The 20401-nt window shown below is 63.6% G+C and overlaps 4 protein-coding genes and 1 long non-coding RNA gene across 13 annotated transcripts; 3 read left to right on the forward strand and 2 right to left on the reverse strand.

Annotated features, from left to right (window-relative positions):
• Nucleotides 1-1164: 1164 nt before the first annotated feature.
• LOC118501542 lies at nt 1165-4926 on the reverse strand. Its single transcript, XR_004904163.1, has 2 exons — nt 4538-4926; nt 1165-1760 (listed from the first exon to the last, which is right to left on the reverse strand). It is a non-coding gene; the product is annotated as an uncharacterized LOC118501542 (long non-coding RNA).
• On the forward strand, nt 1754-10715 carry LOC114501418 (hyaluronidase-1). 6 transcript variants are annotated; one of them, XM_028517918.2, is made up of 6 exons: nt 1754-3032; nt 3378-3467; nt 5154-5253; nt 8583-9493; nt 9815-9904; nt 10026-10715. In XM_028517918.2, the coding sequence occupies exons 1-6, from the start codon at nt 2133-2135 to the stop codon at nt 10299-10301; spliced, it is 2367 nt and encodes a 788-aa protein (XP_028373719.2). In that variant the 5' UTR covers nt 1754-2132; the 3' UTR covers nt 10302-10715. The 6 variants fall into 6 exon arrangements, with proteins under 6 accessions (XP_028373719.2, XP_035886186.1, XP_028373721.1 ...); XM_036030293.1 differs by lacking the exon at nt 9815-9904 and having other exon boundaries at nt 10026-10456; XM_036030296.1 differs by lacking the exons at nt 1754-3032; nt 3378-3467 and having other exon boundaries at nt 5199-5253; nt 9349-9493.
• Nucleotides 5156-7882, forward strand: NAA80 (N-alpha-acetyltransferase 80, NatH catalytic subunit). 4 transcript variants are annotated; one of them, XM_036030297.1, is made up of 2 exons: nt 5156-5253; nt 6822-7882. In XM_036030297.1, the coding sequence occupies exon 2, from the start codon at nt 6938-6940 to the stop codon at nt 7688-7690; it is 753 nt and encodes a 250-aa protein (XP_035886190.1). In that variant the 5' UTR covers nt 5156-5253; nt 6822-6937; the 3' UTR covers nt 7691-7882. The 4 variants fall into 4 exon arrangements, with proteins under 4 accessions (XP_035886190.1, XP_035886192.1, XP_035886191.1 ...); XM_036030299.1 differs by having other exon boundaries at nt 5162-5253; nt 6818-7882; XM_036030298.1 differs by lacking the exon at nt 5156-5253 and adding an exon at nt 5513-5635.
• A 369-nt stretch (nt 10716-11084) lies between the features above and the next one.
• On the forward strand, nt 11085-16010 carry IFRD2 (interferon related developmental regulator 2). The gene is made up of 12 exons (XM_028517932.2): nt 11085-11317; nt 13165-13287; nt 13367-13451; nt 13560-13684; nt 13767-13924; nt 14084-14134; nt 14220-14389; nt 14471-14576; nt 14887-15024; nt 15113-15241; nt 15322-15417; nt 15512-16010. Exons 1-12 carry the CDS (start codon nt 11260-11262, stop codon nt 15590-15592), a joined length of 1320 nt encoding a protein of 439 aa, XP_028373733.1. The 5' UTR covers nt 11085-11259; the 3' UTR covers nt 15593-16010.
• Nucleotides 15698-20277, reverse strand: LSMEM2 (leucine rich single-pass membrane protein 2). The gene is made up of 4 exons (XM_028517934.2): nt 19706-20277; nt 17150-17257; nt 16872-17057; nt 15698-16679 (listed from the first exon to the last, which is right to left on the reverse strand). The coding sequence occupies exons 1-4, from the start codon at nt 19725-19727 to the stop codon at nt 16546-16548; spliced, it is 450 nt and encodes a 149-aa protein (XP_028373735.1). The 5' UTR covers nt 19728-20277; the 3' UTR covers nt 15698-16545.
• Nucleotides 20278-20401: the final 124 nt, after the last annotated feature.

Here is a 20401-nt window from a genome sequence, read left to right on the forward strand (position 1 = left end):
ACCAGCCCGCAGAAGCTGGCCTGTGGCTGGGGCCCTGGGGTGGGGGCGGGCCTCAGGCGCCCCGGCTGCTTCCTGCCGGTTGGCCCTCAGAACGTCTCTCTCGGACTGAGGCCGGCTCCAGGACACCGGCCTGCCGGTTGGCTGGATGGTGCCAGTTGCAGCGCTGTTTCTGGGGGTAACAGGAGGTAGCAAGGAGCCTCAGGGAGAGGGGGTCCAGGGCTGCCTTGAGCCCAGAAAGCACTCTGGGACCCTGCTTTCTGAAGAGGCTCAGCAGCCACCACCTCCGTGGCCAGATCCTGTGCTTGGCTTGCAGCTGATGCACCCGTAGCGCCCGGCACCCTGGACCCTTCTCTCCTTCAGCCTGCCAGCTTCTCCATCACAGCCATCCGAGCGGGAGGACCGGACCCACATGGCAGCCAGCTGTGCCACTGCCCTGATGACCACTGTGCTGGAGGGTCACTGGCTCCGGCTCAGACCGGGCTGCAGAGCCAGCCGGGCAGCAGTTTAACCTGCGCCAGGGATCCGATGGCTCCCAGCCCGCCCTGGCGGGCAGGCCTGGGCCCGGCACCTGGCAGGTCTCGACCGCTGGGTCCTGAATCAGCAAACAAGTGCAACCAGGAAGGAGTGAATAAGCATGCAGTCACGGACACCCCGCGCTGGGCCCCCTCCGTGGTCACACTGACAGTCTCGCAGTCACAAGACCTGGGGCCTCCCGGTGCGCACAGACACACCCCGGGGGGGGTTGTGTGGCTTCACGGTCACGGTCACTGACCCAGCAAGTGGTCCAGGTGACAGCACAGCCCTGACTGGAGGACACAGAGCCTCCCACACTCGGGGCCCTGAAGCAGGGCAACACCCGGTAGGCAGAGGGTTCAGGGCCACAGGACTTTCCAGGCCCACGACAGTTCTCATCTGAATATCTTAATAGAATAAAAACTATATAAATAATGAGTATGTGATGGGTTCGGCCTGGATTTTATTTGTTTTTATGCCAACATAGTTGTAAAATATACTTTAAAATATTTTTTATTCAATCCCCAGTCAGGGCACAGACAAGAATCAAATCAATGAATGCCTAAATAAGTGAAACAGCAAATTAATGTTTCTCTTTCTCTTTCCTTTCCTCTCTAAAATCAACAAGTACAATTTAAAAACAATATTTTTCCGAGGAAGAGTCCCACCCACAAAGGCAAACATGCCCAGGGCCCCCAAAGGTCATAGTGCAGCCAAGTGGGGCCGGCGCACTCCCTGGGTGTCAGTCCCGAGACACCCAGATTTCAGTGCCACAGACAGGCCTGCCCAGCGGGCTGCCACCCAGACAGGCCCCCCCACCCCACCCCAAGTACAGCCACAAAGCCCTGCCTCAGTGCTCACAGGGTGGGAGGGGTCACTTCCGGCCCAGGCCCCACCCCCTACCAAGCGCCCTTTGCTAGGGGTGCCGAGGTGACTCCGAGGCCTGGCCCAGCCCTCCAGCGCAGGGCCCAACCCTCAGCCCGCCCCCAGACTGGGTGGGGTGACCCCCTACAAAAAAAGCTCTGACTTACGGGCAGCAGCTTCTTCCTCCTAGAAACTGGTGCAGCTGGGGCCAGAGTTGAGGAACAAGGAATCTTGCTGAGCCCTCACCCTGGGGTCAGGGAGTTTGGAGGGTAAGGCTCTGCAGCCCTGAGGTCAGCAGGGCAGACTGGCGGGTGTGCAGGAGGGCCGGGCTGACTTGTCCTTGGTCGCTGAGCATCCCCTCCTCCCGTGGCTGGCCAGGATTCCTGGGAGAAGAGGCAGGAAAGGCCCCCTGTCAGTCAGATCAGCCCGGGGGCCAGGGCCTCTCTGCCATTCCTCTCCAAACAGATGCCGTGGCTTCTGTGGCCCTTGGGGAAGTGGGTGGGTGAGCCCAGGCCAGGGCAAGGCCGGTGGGACACAGGGCAAAGGCCTAGCCCAAGAAGCACCCCCGATGTGCCCTCCAGGGACGGTGCTCCCTTCCATGCCTCTCCTTCGCCCCCTGACCTCCCTGAGCCCTGCCAGGCGGTGCTTACCTGAAGCCAGAGCCGGGGTGGATTAACGAGCAGGGGTCAGAGGGTTTGAGGCCCGCACTGAGCCCTGCCTCCCCTGGCCAGGTTTCCCCAGACCTGCCCTGTGCCATGGCAGGCCACCTTCTCCCCATCTGCACCCTCTTCCTGGCCTCGCTCGGCACGGCCCCAGGCGCCGGGGGCCCCGTGGTACCCAACCAGCCCTTCGCCACCGTCTGGAATGCAAACACCCAGTGGTGCCTGGAGACACACGGCGTGGACGTGGACGTCAGTGTCTTTGACGTGGTGGCCAACCCAGGGCAGACCTTCCTCGGGCCGGACGTGACCATTTTCTACAGCTCCCAGCTGGGCACCTACCCCTACTACACGTCTGCCGGGCAGCCGGTGTTCGGCGGCCTGCCCCAGAACGCCAGCCTGGACGCGCACCTGGCCCGCACCTACGGGGACATCCTGGCTGCCATGCCGGCGTCCAACTTCTCGGGGCTAGCCGTCATTGACTGGGAGGCCTGGCGCCCGCGCTGGGCCTTCAACTGGGACGCCAAGGACATTTACCGGCAGCGCTCACGGGAACTGGTGCAGGGGCAGCACCCCGACTGGCCGGCGCCTTGGGTGGAGGCGGCAGCCCAGGACCAGTTCCAGAGGGCTGCGCAGGCCTGGATGGCGGGCACCCTCAAACTGGGGCGGGCGCTGCGGCCTCGCGGCCTCTGGGGCTTCTACGGCTTCCCCGGCTGCTACAACTACGACTTCCTGAGCCCCAACTACACAGGCGAGTGCCCGCCGGGGGTCCGCGCCCAGAACGACCAGCTGGAGTGGCTGTGGGGCCAGAGCCGTGCCCTCTACCCCAGCATCTACATCCCTGCGGCGCTGGAGGGCACAGGGAAGGCACAGGCGTACATGCGGCACCGAGTGGGCGAGGCGTTCCGTGTGGCGGTGGGCGCCAGGGACCCCGGTCTGCCGGTGCTGCCCTACGCTCAGATCTTCTATGACATGACCAACCGCTTTCTGCCGCTGGTGAGTCTCCTTCTGCAGCCCCGCCCACCTTGTAGCCTGCCTCGCTAGGCATTAGTTCCAGCAGCTGATGCCACACAGCCTCCTGGCACTTTCACCCGTTTGTGGGAACACCCATCGTGTGCCAAGGTCTGTGCTAGGCACAGGCTAGTCAGCATCACCAGAAGGATGCAGTGCCCACCTGCGTGGTACACACAGGCTGGAGTGGGGGTAGGCTGGTCTCTGGCCACCAAGGCCAGAGCTGCCCAGGTGGGAATCGTGAATTATCGATCTCATCCAGTGGTGTTATAGCAGCCAGCTGTGCGGAGGGCGGGAGAACCCACAGAGCTCTGCTGTCCCTTTCCCCAGGAGGAGCTGGAGCACAGCCTGGGGGAGAGTGCGGCCCAGGGAGCAGCAGGAGTGGTGCTCTGGGTGAGCTGGGAGAACACAAAAACCAAGGTGAGCTCAGGCCCAGGGTGGGGGGTGGAGCAGAGGTGGGCTGGGGAGACCCTGGCCCATCCTTTCTGCCCCTGCGGTCCTGGCCAGCCAGCAGGTGAGGGCCTCGATGCCCTGGGTGGGCCCGTGCGTGGCCATGGTGTCCTTGACACTCCCCCTCCTCCCCAGGAGTCGTGCCAGGCCATCAAGGAGTACGTGGACACCACACTGGGGCCCTTCATCCTGAACGTGACCAGCGGGGCGCGTTTCTGCAGTCAAGCCCTGTGCTCGGGCCACGGCCGCTGTGTCCGGCACCCCAGCCATCCTGAGGCCCTCCTCATCCTCAACCCCACCAGCTTCTCCATTGAACTCAACCCTGGTGGTGGGCCCCTAACCTTACGAGGTGCCCTGTCACTTGAGGACAGGGAACGGATGGCAGTGGAATTCCAGTGTCACTGCTACCCTGGCTGGAGGGGAGCAAGGTGTGAGCAGCAGGGCACGTGGTGACTGGCCACACACCAGGACGCACACACTGAGCACCACCCAGTGCACTCTGGGCCTGGCCAAGGCTTTCTCAAGTGTAGGCACAGCTGCACAAGTCACGGCCACAGTCCGGAGTACACTCAGCCGCCGTCAGGAGCGTGTGCCTGCATATGCACGCGTGGTTACAGACAGGGGTAGTTGCATAAGGAGTTCGAGTCTCTGTCCCCCACCCAGCAGGGTCAAAAGCCCTGGGCTTATCACCCCCAGTGACACCAGCTAAGCTGGTCTCTAAACTGCAGCACTCGCAAGAAGTGACATTCTCTGAGCGCCCGCTCTTCACCAAGTCCTGTGCTGAGTACGCATTTTAAGTAGGCTAACTCATCCGGTCCTAACGCGACGCTATGAGGACACTGAGCAACACACAGGGAGGGAAAGCCCTTTGCCAATAGTTGCACAGCCAGACAATGGAGAAGCGAGATTCGAACCCAGGCTGTCTGGCTGTAGCGGTAGAGCCCTTTGGCTCCTACTGTGTGGATGGTAACCAGCCCTGCACGCAACGTGAATCCGCTCAGAGGCACCAGCCCCGCAAATAAAGCAGACATGATTCTTACTTCGAAGAGCTGTTTATTGAGCGCCTAAACCTGAGGCTCCGGGATCCAGGGGGCACAGGGAGGACTCCTCTCTATCAAATCTGACGTCTGTCCGAGGGCGGCTGCTTCCCAGGGTGGGGCCCGAAGCTCAGGAGGAAGCTCCACCTGGCCTTTTCCGCGCTTGGCGGAGGCGGGAGGCCAGCGGGAGCTGAGACAAAGCGGCGCGGGGGCGAGGTCCGTCGGAGCCCAGGGCGAGGCGGAAACCGAGCCAGCTGGACACAGGGCCTGCGCCCGGCCCAGGCTGTGGCACGCTGCGCGCCGGCAGGGGCTCGGGAGCCGCACTGAGGCGGGGCCTAAGCGGTGACGCCGGGAACCGGTGGCTGGGCCCGTACGGGAAGGGGCGGAGCCGACTGAGAGTCCAAGCAGTGACGCACAAGGAACAGGGCGGGGCTCAGGACCCGGGAGCGGGGCAGAGGTGGGGCCGTGGCGGAGGCGGAGCCTGCGTCGGGTCTGTGTTCTGTCGCGCGGGCCGCGGGGCGGGGCCTGACCCCGCTGACCGGGCCTGGCCTCCCTGGGAGACTGACCGAGCGCCGCGTCCGGAACCGCGGCGGCTTCAGTGCGTCCGCCGCACCGCTAGGGGGCAGCGCAGACTGACGGAGGACTCCGAGCCAGAGGGAGCGAGATTCGGATCTGCGCGGAGCCTGCACCCCGAGCATCCTGGAGCCCGGCTTCAACATGTCAGTACCGCCCCCTCCCCAGGCGCGCCGTGTCAGTCCTCCTTGTCCCCCGTGCTCTGTCCGCCCCGCATGCCCTCCCTGTGTCTGCGGTTCCCTCCCAGAGCATGCCGAGACACACCCACCCAGAGTCAAATTCCCAAAGCCCCCTACCCCCAAAAGTCCACGGTTTATGGCCCACTAGGAGGGAGGGGGAAACCGAGGCACAGGAGGAACAGTGTCGCCTGTCTCTGACAGTCCAGGAACCCCGCCCACAGTGGGTTGGGTCGGCACTGAAGGGGTTAACCCCGCAGGGAAGCCTGGGGTTTCTGACCTAGAGGCAGAACCTGGGGCTTCCTCTCTCCTGGGCGAGGGGTGGTGCCGCTGCAGAGGTGGCAGATTGCAGGTGAGGGGCTTACAGCCTTCTAAGTGGAATGTGGCGTGAGGGGAGGGGGCTGCCTGCTACGGACCAGCATGAAATTGGCCTCAAGCTCTGGGGTCCTTCTTGGGGCGGTGGGGAAGGGGAGCCAGGACTCTTCCTCTGGTGAGAAGGTGAGTAGAAGGGTGCGGCTCAGCGCCTCCCCCAGCCCCCACTGCCAGAAAATCCCCCAGCACAGACCCCCCTGCCCGCAGGGCTTGGAGCAGCATGGGCAAAGAATGGGGTTTGAGTGCAGGAGGTCTGGGCCCCCAACCTGGTGGCCGTTGGATCCCCTGTGGATGCAGGAAGGAAGCTGTGGTCCTTATCTACGGTGGCTATGAAACTCAGGCCAAGGGGGAACCAGGCTTGCAGGACTGGCACTGCCGTGTTAGTGCTGCTGGGGCCCTGTCGGAAGGGACAGTTGGGTCCGTGCCCAATTGGCTAAATGTCCTGAGAGGGGGGGAGGTGTGATGATGGAAACAGAGGTTGGAGCGATGCCATTGCTGGCTTTGAAGAGGGAGAGGGGCCCTCGAGCCAAAGAAAACAGGTGGTTTCTAGAAGCTGGAGAGAAGGCAAGGAAATGGGTTTTTGCCCAGAGCCCCCTGAAGGACCAGCCCTGCAAAACCTTGATTTCAGCCCAGTGAGACTCATTTCAGATTACTGTCCTCCCGAACTATTAAGATTATAAATTTGTTATTGTAAGCACAAGAAAAAGTGCTGTAGCGAGGGGGCCATGGGCTGTGTGTCCCAGGCAGGGGAGATGGTCCAGGGAGATCAAAACAGCCTGTTGAGTGGGCGAGTGGCGCCCAGGATCAGTTAAGTGGTGGGCATGGCCCACGTGGTTAAAAAGGATCACCTGGAATTTAGGAACGGGAGGGATAGAGGAGCTCCTGGGAACAGCTGTGTTGCCTCCAAACGGAGCCTCGGTTGATTTTAAGCAGGGATCACTGTGTCCGGTTTGCATGTGCTGTGATGGTGCGGGACTGGGTCACCTGTCCTGGAGAGGACACATCTGGGGCCAGAGCAGGCTGGGGCCAGAGCTTCTGGGTTCTGCCCCAGCCTTTAGCCCTCAGCCTCCATCCATTGTGGGGGAGGATGCCCTGGACCCACTGGATGGAGCTGACCCTGAGTAGCAGCCCAGCTGAGCTCACTCTGGATCCTGCCTGCCAGCTAGAGCTGACCCTGAGCTCCAACCTGGCCAAGCTGACCCAGGATCCTGCACACCAGCCAGAGCTGACCCTGAGCCCCAGGCTAGCTGAGCTGACCCCGGGTCCTGCATGCCATCCAGAGATGACCCTCAGTCGTGGCTCGACTGAGCTGACCTTGGATCCCGCACTCCAGCCAGAGGAGACCCCCACCCCCAGCCTGGCTGAGCTGACCCTGGAGCCTGTGCATCGCCGACCCGAGCTCCTGGATGCCTGTGCCGACCTCATCAATGAGCAGTGGCCCCGCAGCCACGCCTCCCGCTTGCACTCCTTGGGCCAGTCCTCAGACAACTTCCCCCTCTGCCTCATGCTGCTGAGCCCCCACCCTGTGCCAGGGAAGGCTCCCATTGTGGTGGGGCATGCCCGCCTGTCGCGGGTGCTAGACCGGCCCCAGAGCCTCCTGGTGGAGACCGTGGTGGTGGCCCGGGCCCTAAGGGGCCGTGGCTTTGGCCGCTGCCTCATGGAGGGCCTCGAGGTCTTTGCTCAGGCCCGGGGCTTCCGCCGGTTACACCTCACCACCCACGACCAGCTGCACTTCTATGCCCACCTTGGCTACCGGCTGGGTGAGCCTGTCCAGGGCCTGGTCTTCACCAGCCAGCGACTGCCTGCCGCTCTGCTCAGTGCCTTCCCCAGGGTCCCTTCCCCATGGCCACCCTCCAAGACCCCTAGCCTGACTGCCCAAGCTGCCTCGAGAGCCCCCAGAGGGCCGTCATTGCCGCCACCCCCTCCGCTGCCTAAGCCCTCGACCGCCTCCCCGCCCGCTCCACAAAGCCTGCTAGAGACACAGTACCACGACCTGAGAGGACGGCCCATATTCTGGATGCAGAAGGATATCTGAGGGCCGTCTAGGGCAAGGCACTGTCTTTCTGGTTCAGTGGACTCCCCAAGACAGTCCCAGCCTCAGCCCCTGGCCCCGGGGCGCAGCTCTAGCTCGGCCAGGTCTCCCGAGTGCCAGTGGGGCCGGGCGACAACGGCTCCCTCCCTGGCTGTGCCTCTGAGCTGTCTGAATAAAGGCTTCTGTTGGGTGTGGCTACGACAGTTTATTTGCTGACTCCCACCCTTGCCTCCCAGCCTCATCTGAGGTCCCCTATCCCTGCAGGAGCCCCCCGATCCACCTTGACTCTGGGGCCATGGATGGCAGGACACCTGCCCTTTGCCTTAACCACTCTGCCAGGCCCAGGAGAACGGGTGTCTGTTCTCTTCCTCATTCGCTCACCTCTCACACCCACCATTCGCTGAGAACCTCCTGTGCGTCAGGCCCTGGACTGGGCACAAGCAACGGGGAATAAACGAGACAGACAGACAGGACGCTGACCCGGGGGATGGGTAGAGAGGGCGATGGACGGGAGTGCCGCGGCAGGGTCTGTGCCAGGACTGGGAGCCCCAGCGCCCTCTGCCTGGAGATCCCGGAGGCCTCCCAGGGGAGGGGACGTCACCGCGGAGAGCCAAGTGCTGAGGAGGCAGGGAGGGGGCTGAGTATTCTTGGGGTGGGGAAGAAGATGGGCAGAGGAAAGGGGACTTGCGGAAGCTGTGGGTACGGGAGGTGTCCGAGCTGAAAGTTGAGGGAGGGGAGTGGCCCAGGCCGGCTTAGGGTATGGATGCTCGGACAGGACTCTGGGGACCGTGCTTGCCCCACCCCCTGAGGGCAGGAGCTGGGGAGGGTTGCCCAGCTGTCCCTGCTGTGTGGACGGTGGGCCCTGGTCTCTAAGCTCACACCCTCTCTCCCGCAGGTTTCCATTCCTGGGGCGTGACCATGCAGCTAGGCGCGGCCCTGGTGCTGGGGGCGGCCCTGTGCCTGGGGTGTGGCCACCCCCTACTGCGGGCCCCCGCCCGCCCCTTCTCCGTGCTGTGGAACGTGCCCTCGGCACGCTGTGGAGCCCGCTTTGGCGTGCACCTGCCACTGGAGGCCCTGGGCCTCACAGCCAACCGTGCCCAGCGTTTCCGCGGCCAGAACATCACCATCTTCTACAAAAAACAGCTGGGCCTCTACCCCTACTTTGGGCGCAGGGGCACGGCTCACAACGGAGGCATCCCTCAAGCGGTGCCCCTTGACCACCACCTGGCACGGGCTGCCTACCAGATCCGCCACAGCCTGGGAACTGGCTTCGCCGGCCTGGCGGTGCTGGACTGGGAAGAATGGTCCCCACTCTGGGCCGGGAACTGGGGCCGCCACCGAGCCTATCGGGACGCCTCATGGGCTTGGGCACAGCGGGTGTTCCCCCACCTGGACCCCCAGGAGCAGCTGCGCAAGGCCCGAACTGGCTTTGAGCAGGCGGCCCGGGCCCTGATGGAGGGCACTCTGCGGCTGGGCCGGGCGCTGCGGCCCCGCGGGCTCTGGGGTTTCTACCGCTTCCCGGCCTGCGGCAACGGCTGGCACGGTGCAGGTTCCAATTACACGGGCCACTGCCACGCGGCTACCCGTGCCCGCAACACCCAGCTGCGCTGGCTCTGGGCTGCCTCCAGCGCCCTCTTCCCCAGCATCTACCTCCCGCCCAGGCTGCCGCCCGCGCACCGCCAGGCATTCGTCCGCCACCGCCTGGAGGAGGCCTTCCGAGTGGCCCGCGCCGGGCACCCACAGCCCCTGCCTGTCCTAGCCTACGCCCGCCTCACGTCCCGGAGCTCTGGCAGGTTCCTGTCCCAGGTGAGGGGAGGCATGGCCCTGGCCTAGGGAGGTCTGAGGGAGCCGGTCCGATCCTGGAGCATCCGACACCGTGCGGCTCTGCGCTGGAACCCTGGAAGATCTCAGGGAAGGCGAGGCTTGGCCTTCGGGCGCCCCGATCCCAGGGGAGGCGTCCTCTGAGTGGAGGGCCTGAGGAGCCACTCAGGGGCTCAGTGCCACGGGGTGTTCCTGCAGAGGTGAAATCAGGTCGTGGCAATGAGCCAGGGAAGTTTCTGGAAGGTAGAGATAGACCCAGAGGGATCCGGCCAGCTCAGCCCTGGCTCAGCAGCTCTCTGCCTCCAGGACGACCTCGTGCAGACCGTCGGCGTCAGCGCAGCACTGGGGGCCGCCGGCGTGGTGCTCTGGGGAAACCTGGGCATCTCCAGCTCTCAGGTGATTACGGCCCCCTCCGGCCAGCCACGCAGCCCGTGGTGGGCGTCCCAGGGTACGGGAATGGCCACGTCAGGGCCACGGAGCGAGCACACTGATCCATCCCTCCCCTTTCCTCACTCAGGAGAAGTGCTGGCATCTTCGTGACTACCTGGTGGGCACCCTGGGCCCCTATGTGATTAATGTGACCAGGGCGGCCACAGCCTGCAGTCACCAGTGGTGCCATGGCCATGGGCGCTGCGTCCGGCGAGATCCAGGACAGCTGGAAGCCTTTCTACACCTGCGGCCAGATGGCAGCCCTGGAGCTTGGGAGTCCTTCCGCTGCCGGTGCTACGGGGGCTGGGCAGGCCCCACCTGTCAGGAGCCCAGGCCTAAGCCCGGGCCTGAAGAAACAGCATGAAGCCAGGACACCTGCCGCCGCCCTCTGGCCCCTGCTGCCTTTCCCAGGCCTTGAGGGCTCTGCCCCACTCCGTGCTCTTCAGCTTAGCCAGTCCTCCCACCCACACACCCTGCCCCCCATGGGTCCCTGGGGAGTGGAAGACATCAGAAGGGAACATTTACACGTGTAGACCCAGAGGCTCTCTGAGATCACCTGATCCCTGCTACAAAGGAAGCAGTCCCAGGGAGAGAGAGACGAGGTTCCAGATGATTAGGGTTGCCAACGGAGGGCTCTGTTCCTACACGCCACTGGGCCCACGGAGAGGTGGAAGGAGACCTGTCCCAGGGCAGGAGGGCCTCAGGATCTTGGCTAAAGTCTGCGCACGCTTAAACTGTTGTCTGTACTTTGCTTTCATCATAAAGTCGCTTTTTCTTTCACTGCCTGAGATGTGGCTGTTCACTGTGTCATTGCAAGACCCCTGTTCATCCAGTAGCGAGTGTCCGGCTGCCAGTGCCCAGAGATGTGGGTCCTGCATGGTGGGTGGCTCAGCTTCAGAGTTAACAGTCATGCGTGTATGCATGCGGTGGGGGTGGGGGAGGACCCACAGCATTGTGGGTGCGAAGTTCAGCTAGAGTGTCGTGGGCTTACGGGTCACGGGTGCAGACTACAATTCCCGAGGTGCCCTGCGCCCAGGGATAATGTGCGCGCGCAGCCCCCTGGGAATAGTAGTTCCGGCCGCGTGGCTGTGAGTCGTCACCGACTGGCCAGGAACTCGCCTTCCCGGCAACCTGCCTAGCGGGGCGGGGCGCTTCGACCGGTTTGGCAGGGCGGGCACCTAGCGAAGATGGTGGTGCGCGCGGCGTGTGGCTCCCGTCGCCTGCCCAAGTCTCAGCTCAGCGCACCAGCCAGCGTTTCGCTGGTCTGGAGCCCCAGCCCGCCGGGTCCCTGACCCTGCGCCCCCTCGCGACCGATTCCCGGTATGCCTCGCGCTCATAAGGGCAGCGCGCCGCGCAAGGGCGGCCAGCGCCGCAGAGGCGGTAAGTGTGGACACGGGGCAACTGCTAAACGGCGAGCGAAGGACTTTCCGTGGGTCCCCGTCGGTGTCCCTGAAGGTCCTGGATGGGAGCTCCTGCCTGGATCAGCTTGGCGCCGCTTCCCGTAACTACCCCGCGGCCGGCACGTGCCCCAGCAGACAGCGGCCACGTGTGCGCACAACTTAAGCATGCTCGCTGCTCGCGGGTCTGGAGCCAGCGCTCCTGACCCTAACGCGGTGGGCACCTCCCGGACTCGGTTCCCCCAAGGCTCCTTCGCCCCAGTTGTCTGCTTTGGCAGGCAAACCCCTAGGACAGAGTAGGAAGCTCGCCCCCTCCCGGATCCCTGATTCTTTCTCGGTCTGGACAGGGAGGTTGCTGGGAAGCCTGGGGAAAACTGAAGGGAGAGGGCGACAGGGAAACTACAGGATATCCGCCTTGGTGGACCTGGCCCCAGGGGGTGGACGGGAGCCCTGGAGCCTGAGACAGCCCCGAGACTCTTATCAGCGTGCACCAGTGTCCTCCCGTAGTAAACACACATGTTTACTTTGCAGGGGTGGGGGCCTGCGAGACCCAGCTGAGACCTGGCTGCCGCCCTCATGGGGTTTGGGTGGGGGGACATCTCAGAGGGTAGTGACAGTCCAGAAGGACTGGTTGTGGGGGAAACGCTCTCAGAGTGGTGCCAGCTCCAGACTTAGGAACCAGGGAGCCTCGGGGTTGGGGCTTCTGGGTGGGTCGTGAGAAGGCAGAGAAAAGGGGACCATGGAGAGTGAACCAGCTGTGCGGACGCCTGGCACCTGGAGGGATCGCGGCACACGGACAGACGAGGGAAGGCTGGGCTGCCTCCGCCGGCAGGGCAGTGAGGAGAGAGATGAGTGGAGGCCTGTGTGGGTGCTGAACTTTGTCCGGCAGGCACACGGAGCTGGTAGTTCCTGAGACATAGGACCAGCCCAGTGGCCAGAAGCCATTTTGGGCTCAGCTGTGGCAGCCGCCCCGGCCGAAGCAGAAGTCACGCACGGCAGCGTTCAGTTCCGCCAAGCCTGACACTGGGCCGTGCTGGTGGATTTTCAGGGCAGTCTCGGCCACTCCCCGGGGGCAGGAGGAAGCGTTGTGCTCTTCCACTCAGGGCTGAAGGCCTGGGATGGACCGTGGGGGGCTCAGAAGACAGTAGGCTTGAGGCCTGGGGCGTCCACCCCCATCCACTGGGAACTAGGCCTCGGCCCCCAGGGCGGACGGGTGACCTGGTGACCTTGTCGTTCCGCAGAAGAGCCATAACTAGTCTTGTATTTAGTCACTGTTCACTTGCCCTACCCCAGGAGGTGCTCTTCTCTGTTCTGCAGAGAAACCGAGGCTTTTAAGGCTAGGCGCCCGGCTGGCTGTCGCCCCGTTAAGATATGTGCAGCTGGGGTAGGAGCTCTGGGTCTGTCTGACTCTGTGATCTGAGTCTCTGACTCTTGCCCTGGCTGTTGGAGGCATAATCTGGGCGGTGGCTGAGCTACCCCGGGATCTGCCTGGGTGTGCTCCCACTTCAGCCTGGGCGACAGGCCTGCGTGGGGCCTGTGCAGCCGCCTCTGCCTCTGCCTGGCTCTCGATCTCCTCCGTAAAGCTCCGGTCTTGGGAAGGCTCCGTTCACCAAGCCTGCCAGGTTCTGCCGGGCTGGGCCCGGTGCCACATGCTCTCTGACACGTAGGCCTTGTTCCCCCTCTCGTGCTTCCTGGCTCAGCACTCTCTGCATCAGCCCGTGTGCCTCCCGCGTCAGCCTTGGTTTCCTCGTCTCTGGGAGGGGCAGCATCTGTCCGGCGGGGCCGTGAGGCTGGGTGAGGCACCCCATGTGCCCCGTTCTACCCCCCCAGGTGCCCGGAGCAGCAGTGCCCAAGCCGACTCAGGCTCCAGTGAGGATGAGGCAGCCAGTGAGGCCCGCAGCACCGCCAGTGACTGCCCCAGCCTTCTCAGCACCGTGGCCGAGGATAGCCCCGGTGAGAGCGGTTTGGCAGGGACTCAGCGGGGGCTCTGTGGGCCAGGGCACGGAGCAGGGCTGACCAGCTGGCCTTGCAGGGGGGGATGCCGTGGATGAGCAGGGCCAGCAGGAGGACCTTGAGGAGAAGTTGAAGGAGTATGTGGATTGCCTCACAGATAAGAGGTACCCCTGACCGCCAGCTAACCCCTGCACCCCTGTCCCTGCTCAGCCCGCGCCAGACGTGACCCAGGTCAGGCTGGCTCACAGGACACCCTCCTCTTTATCCCCCAGTGCCAAGACCCGGCAAGGTGCTCTTGAGAACTTGCGCCTGGTCCTGGCATCCCGCCTGTTGCCCGACTTCCTGCTGGAGCGCAGCCTCACGCTGGCCGACGCCTTGGAAAAGTGCCTCAAGAAAGGTTGGCCGAGGGACACGTGGGGGACCTGCAGTGGCCGGCGGCTGGCCCTTGCGCGCCGGCTGACTGGAAGGCATCCCCGCAGGGAAGGGCGAGGAGCAGGCCCTGGCCGCTGCCGTGTTGGGCCTGCTCTGCGTGCAGCTGGGCCCTGGCCCCAAGGGCGAGGAGCTGTTCCACGGCCTGCAGCCCCTCCTGGTCTCCGTGCTCAGTGACAGCACAGCCAGCCCCGCTGCCCGGCTCCAGGTGAGCGCTCCATGCTCTGTGCCCCCCTCCCCTCTCCCAGGCCCTAAGCAGGGAGGCGGGTTCCACCACCTCCAGGCTCCCTTGCTCTGACGGTCAGCCCCCATGGTGGGGAGCCAAGGCTCGGCCTCTGACCGTGGCCTGGCTTTGTCCTCCCAACAGTGTGCTTCCGCTCTGGGCTTGGGCTGCTACGTGGCTGCTGCCGATGTCCAGGTAAGTGGCCTTTGGGCACAGGTAGTATAGCACCTAGGCCCTAGCTCTGCCCCTGAGCCCCTCACCTGCCTCCCTGTGCCCCTAGGACCTGCTCTTTTGCCTCACCTGCTTGGAAGGCATCTTCAGCCAGTCCTGCGGCGTGGACGGCTCCGCAGCGCCTGCCAGCCTGCACGGCCTGTTCTGCGCTGCCCTGAAAGCCTGGGCATTGCTGCTCACCATCTGCCCCAGCACCCACGTCAGCGACATCCTTGACAGGTAGGGGTGACTGCCACGGGGGACAGGACGGGTGAAGGGGTCCCCAGCCCACACACGTAGCTCAGCATGGCCCCTCCCCAGGCAGCTGCCTCGGCTACCCCAGCTCTTGTCCAGTGAAACTGTGAACCTGCGGATCGCTGCCGGCGAGACCATCGCGCTGCTTTTCGAGCTCGCCCGGGACCTTGAGGTGTGAGGGGGCGGTGCCTGCTGACCCCCAGTGGCCATCCCAGACTGGATGCAGGGGGTGCCCCAGGAGACAGGGCAGCCTTGGGTGCATGGAAGTAGCCCCGGTATAGATGCAGGTGCCGGGGGCTGTGTAGGGGGCCCTGAGCTGGCAGCGGGGGTGGGGTGGGGGTTGTCTCGCCAACGCAGCAACGGAGAAGGGATTCCGGGGGTCAGGCAGAGGAGAAAAGGACTTCCTCAGTGAAAGGACGGGCTCGGGCCACGCGGCGCCCAGAGCCGGCAGGGCTCACGAGGCCCCGCCGCCCCCGCCGCAGGAGGACTTTCTCTACGAGGACATGGACGCCCTCTGCGGCGTCCTGCGCACCCTGGCCACCGACAGCAACAAGTACCGTGCCAAAGCCGACCGCCGGCGTCAGCGCTGCACGTTCCGGGCCGTGCTGCACTCCGTGGAGGTGCGTGTGAGAACGCCCGTGTGCTGGCCGGAGCGAGTCCCCGGGCACAGCCGCCAAGCCCGGTTCTGTGGGCCCCTCTGCTCTGCAGGGCAGCGAGTGCGAGGAAGAGACAGTCCGCTTCGGCCTCGAGGTGCTCTACGTGGACAGCTGGGCCCGGCGCCGGGTCTACGCCGCCTTTAAGGACGTGCTGGGGTCGGGCATGCACCACCACCTCCAGGTGGGGAGGCCGGCAGGGCGGGGGGGCCCACTCAGGTGCCTCCGACCGGCTTGGGCTCACCGTCCCCTCTGTCCCCCCAGAACAACGAGCTGCTCCGCGACATCTTTGACCTGGGCCCCGTGCTGGTGCTGGACGCCGCGGCCCTGAAGGCCTGCAAGCTGTCCCGGTTTGAGAAGGTCGGCACCCTCGGGCGCCCGGGCTCCCCTCCGCTCTGCCACCCAGGCCGCCCCTCCCCGCCCCCCGGCTCACCGCTCTCTGCCCCCGTTCCAGCACCTGTACAACGCCGCGGCCTTCAAAGCGCGGACCAAGGCGCGGAGCCGAGTGCGGGACAAGCGCGCGGACGTCCTGTGAGGCTCGGCCCGCCGAAGAGGAGCCCACCCCCGCCCCCGCCCCCGCCCGTGTTTTTAACAGGAGACAGTGCACTGGTGCCTGCCAGAGATTGTCGCTTTATTTTTGTAATGACTAAACCAAAAACAGACCTGGGGGGGCGTGGCTGGAGGCCAGACCACGCGGCATCCCGGCCCTCCGCCCCCGCACTTGGCCACTGTGGTCTCCCTCCGCCTGCCCCGTCTCAGTGCGGCGGGCAGCAGGAGGGTCGGGGACTCCTTTCTCAGGCCTCGCTCCCCAGGGATGAACCACTTCCTTGGGGAGGGGGGGTGACATCTGGACAAATGTCACAACAGGTGGGGAGGGGAGGCTACCTGGAATGGATTTCTGTGCTCATTTTTAAAGAATATTAAGAGAGAATTAAACTGAATGCTCAGCCTTCTGTGGCCCTGGCTCCTGGGTGTCCCTGCCTGCGCTTTCACCCCGCACCCCATCCTGAGCTCGGGCCCCGTTCGTTCTTCCCAGTGCTGTCTCACCCTTGCCCTCCCAGAGTCTCCCCAGATGGCCCTCCTCTGACACAGTCTGGCCCCTCTTCGAGAGTTGAGGCTGCGCCCCCCGCCAGGAGGCCTGGCAAAGCTTGGGTGACCAGAGGGGCAGATATTTCTAGACTTCTGAGCCACTATCTGGAGGATGCCAAAGAGGGCAGGCAGGCCACAGGAGGGCCTGGGAGGCTGGTGTCGCTTCCTCCTGACCTTGGGCCACCCAAAGCAGAGCCTTGGCACCAGCAGGCTTGGCCAGGCCTGGCCCGAAGACGCCAGGAGAAGCAGGCAGCTGTGGAGTCAGGTCAGGTTGTCACACACAACCTCACCAAGGAAGTAGTGTGGAGCGGCAGTGGGAGAGGGGGAACCTGTCAGCGGCCACTTTATTCCTCCCCCACACCCCGCCCCGCCCCCCAGACTCGGGGTCCAAGCGGCAACTCAGCTGGGTGCTCGGGCCTCGCTGGAGTTGAGCCTCCGCAGCTGGCTGAGGCTGGCCAGCCGGAGTCTGAGCAGCGTCTCCTCCTGCGTGTGCAGTGTGTGCGCCAGCGCGCGTAGGGACTCGCTCTGCAGCACTGCGGACAGGCAGCGGGGGTGGGGGTTACCAGGCCCGGTGCGGCCCGTCCAGCTCGGCGCCTCAGGGTGCCGTGAGCACCCACCCCGCCCTGCACCGCCTGGGCCTCTGCAGTCGCTCCCTGCAGCCACACCAGGGCCTCCCAGTCCCGCCTCTTTGCCCTTGGTTCCCCCTGGCTTCTGCGCCCCCATACCACTCAAGTAGACAGCCACAACGGCGAGCGCCAGGCAGGTGAACACCAGCAGCGCGAGCAGCAGCAGGAAGCCCCCACGGCTGTGCAGGGGGCTGCAGCCGGGCTGGGCGCACAGCGACGGCGGCAGGATGCCCAGCAGCTCGTCCCACGGCTGTGCCTCCTCGGCCAGGTAGGAGTGCAGCGAGCCTGTGGGGCACGTGGGGCGTCAGGGCGGCACTGGGTGCGCCCGCTTTCCTCTCCTCTCCCGATGCCCCCGCCCGCTCCCCTGCCCCCCTCACCTCCGATGTGCAGGTCGCTGATGGAATCCACATGGTGCAGACGCACCTCCTGCACGTGGTTGGGGGCCAGCGGTGCCCTGTTCCTCTGGCTCATCGGCGTCGTGGTGTCTGCGGGGGCAGCACAGAGTGGGTTCAACCTGCGGGTCACCCCCTCCCTTCTAGGTGGCTTACAGAGGCAGCGTGGGCTCAGAGGAGACGGGGACGGGGCATCTCAGGGATGACCCTTGATTTTGGAGCCAGGACGAGCCGGGACCCTATAGGCCTGATTCACCCACAACAGCAGGAGGTTCACTGGGCTCCTTCCCATTTGTTCCCATTCAAGCATCTCAGGGGCTTTCAGGTAGGTATTCCTCTGCTTGCTTGTTTCTAGAGAAGAGTTTGTCAGCGCTGGAGGAATAAACCCACGGCGCGTGGAGTTCACCCCTGCCCCTTCCGCTGTCAGCTTTCCTTGAAGACCCAGGGAGTGAGTGGGCCGGGGGGCTCGCCCAGTGCTTTCCTTCCCCAGAGGCGCCTTCCCCTCCGGGCCTTGGCTCTGTTCTCTAGCACACCCAGCGTGGTGCTGCTGTTCACTCCGATCACAGCGGGGGACCTGCCTTTGTTATCACACCGACTCTCTTTCTCTGCCCTCTGAGGTCTTCCTCCAGGCCGCCCTTTGAAGCTGCCTGGGCATTTAGGTTGTTTCCAGTTCCCTTCGGAAATTAATAACCCCTGGAACAGGACACGCATCGTTGAGTGTGGAGGCTCCTCTCAATTTCACAATAGTTAATGAGGACAGATTCCCAGAAGCAGAGTTGCTAGATCAAAAAGCAGGGACTTTTTTTTTTTTTTTTTAACATGACCGCATAGCTCAGTTGGTTAGAGCATTGTCCAGACCCACCAATGGCGCAGGTTTGATCTCTGGCCAGGGCACATATAAGAAGCAACTGATGGCCCTGGCTGGTGTGGCTCAGTGGTTGAATGCCTGCCTGGGAACCAAAGGGTCACCGGGTCGATTCCCAGTCAGGGCACGTGCCTGGGTTGTGGGCCAGGTCCCCAGTTGGGGTCATGCTAGAGGCAACCGATTGATGTTTCCCTCCCTGTCTTTCTGCCTTCCTTCCAATCTATCTAAAAATGAATAAATAAAACCTTTTAAAAAAAGACTTGAAGTTCCATTTATTTTTATTTTACTTTCAGAGAGGGGAAGGGAGGGAGAAAGAGATGAAAACATCAATGTGTGAAAGACACATCAGATCAATCGGTTGCTTTTCACACACCCCCAACTGGACCTGGCCCACAACCCAGGCATGTGCCCTGACCGGGAACCAAACCAGCAACCTTCTGGTTTGCAGGCTGGTGCCCAGTCCACTGAGCTACACCAGCCAGGGTTGTAGGGATGTGTCTTGAAAGGGGCTAAGGTGAGTGGGCTCTCTGGGCCTGTCCCTCTGTGAACAGTAACTCCACCTCACACTCGGCCCGACACTGCCCCTCAACATGCTCAGAAAGGAAACAGAAACGGAGGCTGTTCATGTTACGTCTGGGCGCTGTGTGGGGGGTCAGTTGAATTCCTTCTCTGCACTCGGCTGTGCTTTGCCTGCAGTTTCTAAGCCGGACTCAGATTCTGTTTGCTCCCAGGAGAAACACACAGTAAATCTCATTGTTAAGACCCCAAAAGGAGGTAACCTTCCCCCACCACCATCGCCAGGGTCTGGGCCACTCCTACAGTGTAAAGTATTTTTAAATGTATCGAGGTGACATTGGTTAATAAGATTTCAAGTGTCAGCCCTGGCTGGCGTAGCTCAGTGGATTGAGCGCGGGCTGCGAACCAATGTGTCGCAGGTTCGATTCCCAGCCAGGGTACATGCCTGGGTTGGAGGCCGTGACCCCCAGCAACCGCACATTGATATTTCTCTCTCTATCTCCCTCACTTCCCTCTCTGAAAACAAATAAATAAAATCTTAAAAAAGATTTCAAGTGTCCATTTCTATGATACACCATCGGTGTGTTGCACTGTGTGCCCGCCACCCAAAGCTTAATCTTCTGTCACCATATATTCGACCCCCGCCTAAAGTATTGAAAATGCGATGCAGAGAGTTGACCAGGTGAGCCAGGACGGAGCTGAGGAGCAGCTGGTTCTGCATCCCGGCCAGCAGCTGCACCTGCAGCTTCCTGGGTCCCCGCTGCAGCCCCTCTGAGCCTCCAGACTCCTTGCTTGTGGAAGCCTCCCCACCGCCAGGCCCCGGGCCATGTGCGAGCTCTGCCCGCCCCCCGCCCAGGTTCCTCCCTGAAGGAAGAGCTGACCTGGCCAGGCGGCTGCCTGACTCACACCCACTTGGCCACAGCGGGGTGGTTCCCCCGGTGGCCCCTGCTGTCCCCTGCAGGGGGAACGGGCAGGGCCTGAGGTGGGGGGCTCCAGGCGTGGTAGGCCTCCCTCCTTCTACAGGGTGCAGGTCCCATTACTCGAGCTGGTGACTGATGAGGGACTACTTAAGAAAGTGAGGTCAGTGGGATGGGGCGGGTTGCTCCCTGGCCCACGGGGTCATAGTTCTGGGGCCTTGCCCCACCTCGGTCATCTCCTACCTTCTTGGGTCTCCTCAGGCATGATACGGGTGGGCAGTCCGCCCCGATGTCGGTGCCCAGCCGCAGGACGGGATGGAGGCAGTGGCGGGCAGCCCCTCCGAGAAACTGGGGAAGGCCTGGCCGCCTCCCAGCCTGGGCCCAAAATAGGCCTGCGCTCAGCCCGCTGGGCTATATTTAGAGGGGACAGCTCTCAGCCATGGGAAGGGGCGGAGTGACCCACATGGGCCAGGCTGGACTCTGGACCTGGCGATGGAAGCCAGGCGAGGGCATGCCTCCACGGGGGCACCTGCCAGGGCTTTCCTGGGGAGCCCCGCCACCTCCCACGTACACACGGGCCTCTGCATCTTCAGACAAGCTGTGTCCGGCACACCTGCAGCGGTGCCCCAAGAGGCAGCCCAGACGCGCAGGGGCCTGTGTGTCTCCACTTCTCCATGCCCCAAGACCCCTGCCTGCAGCTGGGTCGCCTTGCCATGCAAATGTGGGGTGAGCACCCACCACCGTGTGACCCACTGGCACCAGGGATCAAGGGTGATGGACCCGTGGAGGCCAGTGCCCTGGGGGCTCAGGGGGCCCTAAAAGGGGGCAGATACTCCTGGACATGCAGGTGCCGGTGCTGGTCCATGGGCGGACCTCGGCCAAAGGCGGATACTTCTGTTATTAACCCTACAACCAGGTGTAAAGGATGGCCCCTCCCTG

Source organism: Phyllostomus discolor, chromosome 7 (genome assembly GCF_004126475.2).
Source record: "Phyllostomus discolor isolate MPI-MPIP mPhyDis1 chromosome 7, mPhyDis1.pri.v3, whole genome shotgun sequence".
Lineage (NCBI taxonomy): Eukaryota > Metazoa > Chordata > Mammalia > Chiroptera > Phyllostomidae > Phyllostomus > Phyllostomus discolor.